The sequence below is a fragment of the Branchiostoma belcheri genome, unplaced genomic scaffold (genome assembly GCF_001625305.1).
Source record: "Branchiostoma belcheri isolate BF01 breed outbred unplaced genomic scaffold, Haploidv18h27 scaffold40, whole genome shotgun sequence".
Classification (NCBI taxonomy): Eukaryota; Metazoa; Chordata; class Leptocardii; order Amphioxiformes; family Branchiostomatidae; genus Branchiostoma; species Branchiostoma belcheri.
The window spans coordinates 1,624,143-1,630,210 of record NW_017804021.1 but is presented as its reverse complement, the minus strand read 5'-3'; the positions used below and the strand labels follow the sequence as shown (position 1 = coordinate 1,630,210).

Genomic DNA, 6,068 nt, shown 5'->3' with positions numbered 1-6,068 from the left:
AGTTTGTTTACAGGAATACATGTATGCTTGTGGCCTGTGATGAGGGCTTTAAATTAGGTAAATTTAGGCTAATCTAGAATCATTTTTTTTACTTTTATGGTCAGATTACTCAATAAGAGGTGTAAATAGAAATGTCTCTAATATATTTTTACTTTGTTCCGAGTCCAAAAAAGAAAGAATTCGATTACGACCAGGTTCTGTTACCCAACCCTACTGTCTTGTGATATGTAGTTATATATCCTCCACTGATGTTATACGATGCACTCTCCCTGAATACAGAAAACCACAAAAACATCTCCGTAAAGGGGTAATAAAACATGCCATCAAGCCGCCGTGAAGTGAATCAAACCTGAAGTGCGTTACGGAGTTTATTCCCGCGCCGGTTTTCCACGCGGGAATTGCGGGGCCGTGTTTGTGGCGGGTGATATCTGCGGCTGACGTCAGTAGTCCATTATCACACGGCCTGCACATGTTGTTGTAGTTATGACTGTCTGCCTTCTGGGCCCTCTGGTCTGACTCAACAGTACACTTACACATCATGATGTAACATGGGGAGGGGGGGGGGTGATGGTAAATGTACATTTTGTATGTCAGGGTCAAAACTCCGATCTGGTAGCAATTCTACTGGTAGAGATCCCGTTTGGAGTCTGTAAATTTTAACTTATTCGCTTGAAAGACAGAAGCTTTCAACTTTGATTCATGTCACTTGAGATTAATGAATTATTGACTTGAAATGGGAAAAGGGGAAACCACCCTTTCACACTAAGACCCTGTTCATACCAGACTTATATTTAGCGGTTTCAACCGGTTTTTCAAAAACCGATTTTTATTTAACCTGGTGTGAACGCAAATTAACCAGTTTTTTAGGGGTTTAAATCCGATTTTGAAAAACCACCTCCCGAGGTGGTTTTTGAGGGGTTTTTGAAGGGTTTTTCCACCGAAAAACCTGGTCTGAACGCTAAGGGTTTATTGAACCGGTTTTTGCGTCATAATTCCGGGGTCACGGGTCAGCATCCTGCATGGCCGTGTGCGACCTGCAAGCTTTTTTGATCGCGTTGTTTTGACCAACTTTGAGTTCGTTTCCACTGTTTTTCCACGGTTTTTCTTCATTTTGCGATGGAATCAGCAAACGCAACCTGGTCGGCGAACGGGACGCTCCTGATACTAAGGTTTGGAGAGTAGGAGTCGCCAAATTCGAAAAAGCTAGGGGGGGGGAGGGCTCTACCGAAACAAAAATGTTGGAGGAGGCTGATTTCTTGAAGATAAAGGATCAGTGCTGCACTAAGGTAAAAAAACAAACTGAAGACGGCATACAAGCAAGAAGGCCAAGGACAACAATCAGAAGAGCGGGAGGAACGGTTATTCAAACTGCAGTCATGACCGATTAATTGGATATTCACCGGACAGGATTTTTACAAAACCGGTTATCAAAAGTCTGGTATGAACGCTAAGGGTTTTAGCCGGGTTTTTGAAAAACCGGTTGAAACCGCTAAATATAAGTCTGGTATGAACAGGGTCTAAGCCTAAGAGCTGGCATGTTCACGGGGCTGGGAAACTTGTATGACCTTCAGCTAGATCATAATGAGATTGATGACATTCAGATTGGAACTTTTGATTCACAACTGAGGGTCCTGAAAATGTCTGACAATAACATTACTACATTTCCCTTTGAAGAGTTGTCAAGACTTCAAAGACTTTATCGTCTTTACCTTGACAATAACCAAATGACAACCCTTCCCTCTGTGGCATATAATGTACTCACAACCATCTCTGATGTAGACATTAATAACAACCCCTGGAAGTGTGACTGTAGGATGATGGACTTTAGGTTGAAGATGACTGGATTTTATCCATTTGAAAACCAGATCAATTGTTCCCATCCTGATCACCTCAGTGGACTGAAACTTACAGACATCAACCCTGAAAATCTTTTCACAAACTGTCAAGAACCAACAGTTTTAAGATTTGAGAAGAGCAAGGATAACATTCTGGTACCGGGGGGTACTCTATATTTAATCTATGAAGCTACAGGAATCCCCACACCAGATATCACAGTCATTCTCCCATCTGGATTGAATGCTACTGTTGAGTCTAGTGGGAGGGTGACTGTGGATGTGAATGGTAACATCATTGTAAGAGATGTTACAGCAGCAGATGCTGGCCTTTATGCTTGTATTGCAGAAAGTCTAGTGGGCTACACAAATGCCCTGCTTACTGTAGATGTAACCTATGAACAGCCAGCCATTGTGAGGTTTGAGAGAGGCAATATTATGGTACTAGGGGAGACTTTCTGGATGATCTGTGAAGCTTCCGGAATCCCCACACCAGACATCACAGTCATTCCGCCATCTGGACTGAATGTAACTGTAGATGTGAACGGCACCTTCACCATCACCAATGTTACTGCAGTAGATGCTGGCCTGTATGTCTGTATTGCAGTAAATCTAGCCGGCTCAACTTTTGCCACCCTGGTTGTAGATCTACATACTGTGCCAACAACTGTTTTACCACCTTTACAGACGCCACCTCTTGCTACAACCTCAGGCAACCAAGAAAGCACCACTGACCAGGACCCTGCTCAAGCCTCCTTCTCTCCACCTGTTTCTGTTGCCTCGTCACCTCTAAAACAGCCTGAACCTGCCCCCACTTTCTCCTTGCCTGTCCTCCTTGGTGCTGTCTGTGGTTCGGTAGCCGGTACCCTGTTTATTGGTGGCATCGTTCTCGCTATCTGGTGCAAAAGAAGCAACAACCAGGGTTCTCCCAAACGCCCAGACTTCAGTGTTGTTTTTAACAACACCAACACCACGACTACTGTGATCACCAATGGGCACAATCTGACAGGGCAAACTCAGCCCCAACCAACTCGGCCACCCTCCTCCCAGTTTGAGCCTTACGAAGAGGTACAGCCTCCTCAAAGAGGTGCAGTTATGATGCAAACTGCTAGAGGTCTCTCTTTGGATGCCAGAAATCCCCATCTCTTCCCACGGCAACCCTCCTCCCAGTTCGAACCTTACGAAGACGTACAGCCTCCTCAAAGAGGTGTAGTTCCAAGCCAAACCGCTAGGGGGCAGGCCCTTCGACCACCCAACAGGAGCAACAATGAACCTCCCCCAGTCCCGCCTCCCCGCACAGCCAGTGCTACTGGGTATGAGAATATCCCTGAGCACGCCTACCAACCTCTGGCAGTCACTTGGAATCAGCCTGACAATGGTCAGGATGCTTCTCATCACTACCAGTCACTCAGAAGGACCTAAATAGATTCTGTAAGGTTTTATCAACCAAAAGATTTAATTCCCACCCTTGAGATTAAAAAAAGCCAATTAGACAAACAACCAGCCTGAATGTCAAAACACTCTCAGATTGTACAGCATTGATATATATAAAGACATAAATGTAAGACAGTCACTCAGAAGAACATAAATTAGATCCTGAAAATTTTCAAAACTCCCACCCTTAAATTAAGATAAAGCAAGCAAATTAGACAAGACTAAACAACCAGCCTGAATATCACACAGTTATGTTTAAAGAGTCGGTGATGCATTTGATAGTTACATACATGTACAGTCAAAACACTCTTACTCTTAGCTAATGTACAGGCTTATGGTGATAGCAAGAGATAGGAATAGCCATCTAATGATAACCTAGTAATTTGTTGTAGAGTCATGATTGGATGAAAATAATATTGTAGTCAGAAGGATCTATTTCTAAAAGCATTTTGTTGGTTTGGTCATATTCATTGTTCAGAAGCTTATTATATAGTAAATGATTCGAAGGACTTTAAAAAATAGAATCTGATAAATTGTAAAAAGTCATGATTAATATTTTGTGTTTTGTTTTTCTTTCTCATAGATCCAAAAGCTAAATATTTCTAAACATGATTAAAAGTTTTGATACCTATTGTTTTGTATTTGGTGTTTATGAAGTCTTTGTATTGTCAGTGTTGTGTGTGTGTGTGTGACACTGTGTGTGTGTGTGTGTGTGTGTGTGTGTGTGTGTGTGTGTGTGTGTGTGTGTGAGTGTGTGTGTGTGTGTGTGTGTGTGTGTGTGTGTTCTGTATCTGTATCTGCATTGTATAGCCGGTATAACCGCCTTTCGGCATAACACACCAGCTGTGAGTGTGTGAATGTGTGTGTCACAGTGTACATGTTGTACATGACAACTTGTAATGCGGCCATATACCGCTATATGATTGTTTGTGTAACCTACTACAACTGTGCACATGATAGTGAGCACGTATGCTGATGAATATTTAACTGTCCTGGTCAATGTCCAGTCAAGAGTACCATGTTCAAAGTTCAAATCAGGCTTTTCTAGTTACGACTGGTTGTGACTGGTTGTGACGCAGTTCTAAAATAGACGAACAACATTTAAGCTCAGCAGGTCCAAGGAGAGAAGACATCCCACAAGTCTGAAGTTCTGACTGTCTTCAAAAGAAACTTTGGACAAACTTGGAACTTCAAGGTACTTTTGGACTTTTTTAGAAGGCATCATGTTGGTACATTATACTTAATACTGCCCTGTTGCTATTCACTGATCCCAAACAGAATGTCACAACTAACAATTACACTTTTCTTGTTACTTGCAGGGTTTGTGCAGATAATTGGGAAAGTCTTGGTTGTGACTGACAGCTGTCCCTGCATCATAATCTAGGTAAGTTTGGTCCCAGCAATCAACCTCGTACATCAACTAAGTAAACAATTGTTAAAGGCGGAATGAATAATCTTAACTTGTTAGTCTTGTAGCTTTTTCCATAGAATATCCAAAATTAAATAAAAAGTATATAGATGCTAAAATGATTGTTTCAATTATCATTCAGGTTCCAGGTTTGACATCCCAAGTGTACAGTTGCAGCTGGGGAATAGCTTACAGGTGTCAATCTTCACAACATCAGTATTGAGGTGAGTTTGATCCTACAAGACAGTACACACGTCAAATGAAGAAGAAGTAGTGTTATATTCTTGCAAGATGTAAAATCAAACATGCACAGTATAGTTTATCTGTATCTGTATAGCCGGTATAACCGCCCTTTGGCGTAACACACCAGCTTCTGTATCTGTATAGCCGGTATAACCGCCCTTCGGCATAACACACGTCCAGCTTCTGTACCTGTATAGCCGGTATAACCGCCCTTCGGCGTAACACACCAGCTTCTGTATCTGTAGAGCCGGTATAACTGCCCTTCGGTGTAACACACCAGCTTTTGTATCTGTATATCCGGTATAACTGCCCTTCTTCGTAACACACCAGCTTCTGTATCTGTATAGCCGGTATAACTGCCCTTCAGCGTAACACACCAGCTTCTGTATCTGTATAGCCGGTATAACCGCCCTTCGGCGTAACACACCAGCTTCGCAGGCACGCGGCGCGGTGGCAGCTAGCTATATCACACCGAAGGACTTGTTACACTCAATCTTGCACATTTAATTGCAGGAGTTGTTTAAAGCTTTCTAGTGATGATGCCCCAACTGTGCTTGGTGGCAACGAGTTCCAGTCTACAATAGTTTCTGAACTACGAGTTTCTGAACACCTCAATTCTTGGTTGATAACTCTGATATTTGAAGGCATGACTGTTTCTTGTTCTTTTCTGGGCTGGTGTCAGATACTTAGTGGTTGGTACGTCGTCCACCAGTTTATTAGTCATTTTGTACATCATTTTGTACATCAGTTTCAACATTCTACACCTGTCTTCCAGAGACCCCCACTGTAGGTTTCTTTTCAATTCCGTTACACTAGCACCCTTTTCATAGTTGTTTGTGCAGAATCTTGCAGCTTGGTTCTGTACCCTTTCCAGTTTCGTCTTTCTTTGTATATGGAACCCATACTGTTGCGACATATTTAGGTTCGGTCTTACAAGCGACGTGTATGCAAGGTGTATGCAAGTGATTTTACCCTGTTGGACATGACCACAGATTGCGCTTATCCATAATCACTCCCAATGTCTGTTTGGTCTTCGCAGTGATGTTGTTAACATGCGTGCCCCACTTCAGACTACATTTTGTACTTGTCAATGTAACACCGAGATACGGATTGGGTTTTTGTTGTTGCCAAAGCTTGACCACAGAATAGGT

At 42.6% G+C, this 6,068-nt stretch overlaps 1 protein-coding gene and 1 long non-coding RNA gene across 2 annotated transcripts in view; both read left to right on the top strand.

Moving 5' to 3' along the window:
- The window catches only part of LOC109477502 (leucine-rich repeat-containing protein 4C-like), a 5,507-nt gene extending 2,253 nt beyond the window's left edge, over positions 1 to 3,254 (top strand). Inside the window, exons 5-6 of the mRNA XM_019778785.1 lie at positions 1,628 to 2,121; positions 2,371 to 3,254. Coding sequence (XP_019634344.1) covers positions 1,628 to 2,121; positions 2,371 to 3,254 — 1,378 coding nt within the window. The remainder of the gene's footprint in view (positions 1 to 1,627; positions 2,122 to 2,370) is intronic.
- A 1,072-nt stretch (positions 3,255 to 4,326) lies between these two features.
- Positions 4,327 to 4,899, top strand: LOC109477642. Its single transcript, XR_002140677.1, has 3 exons — positions 4,327 to 4,461; positions 4,586 to 4,650; positions 4,817 to 4,899. It is a non-coding gene; the product is annotated as an uncharacterized LOC109477642 (long non-coding RNA).
- Positions 4,900 to 6,068: the final 1,169 nt, after the last annotated feature.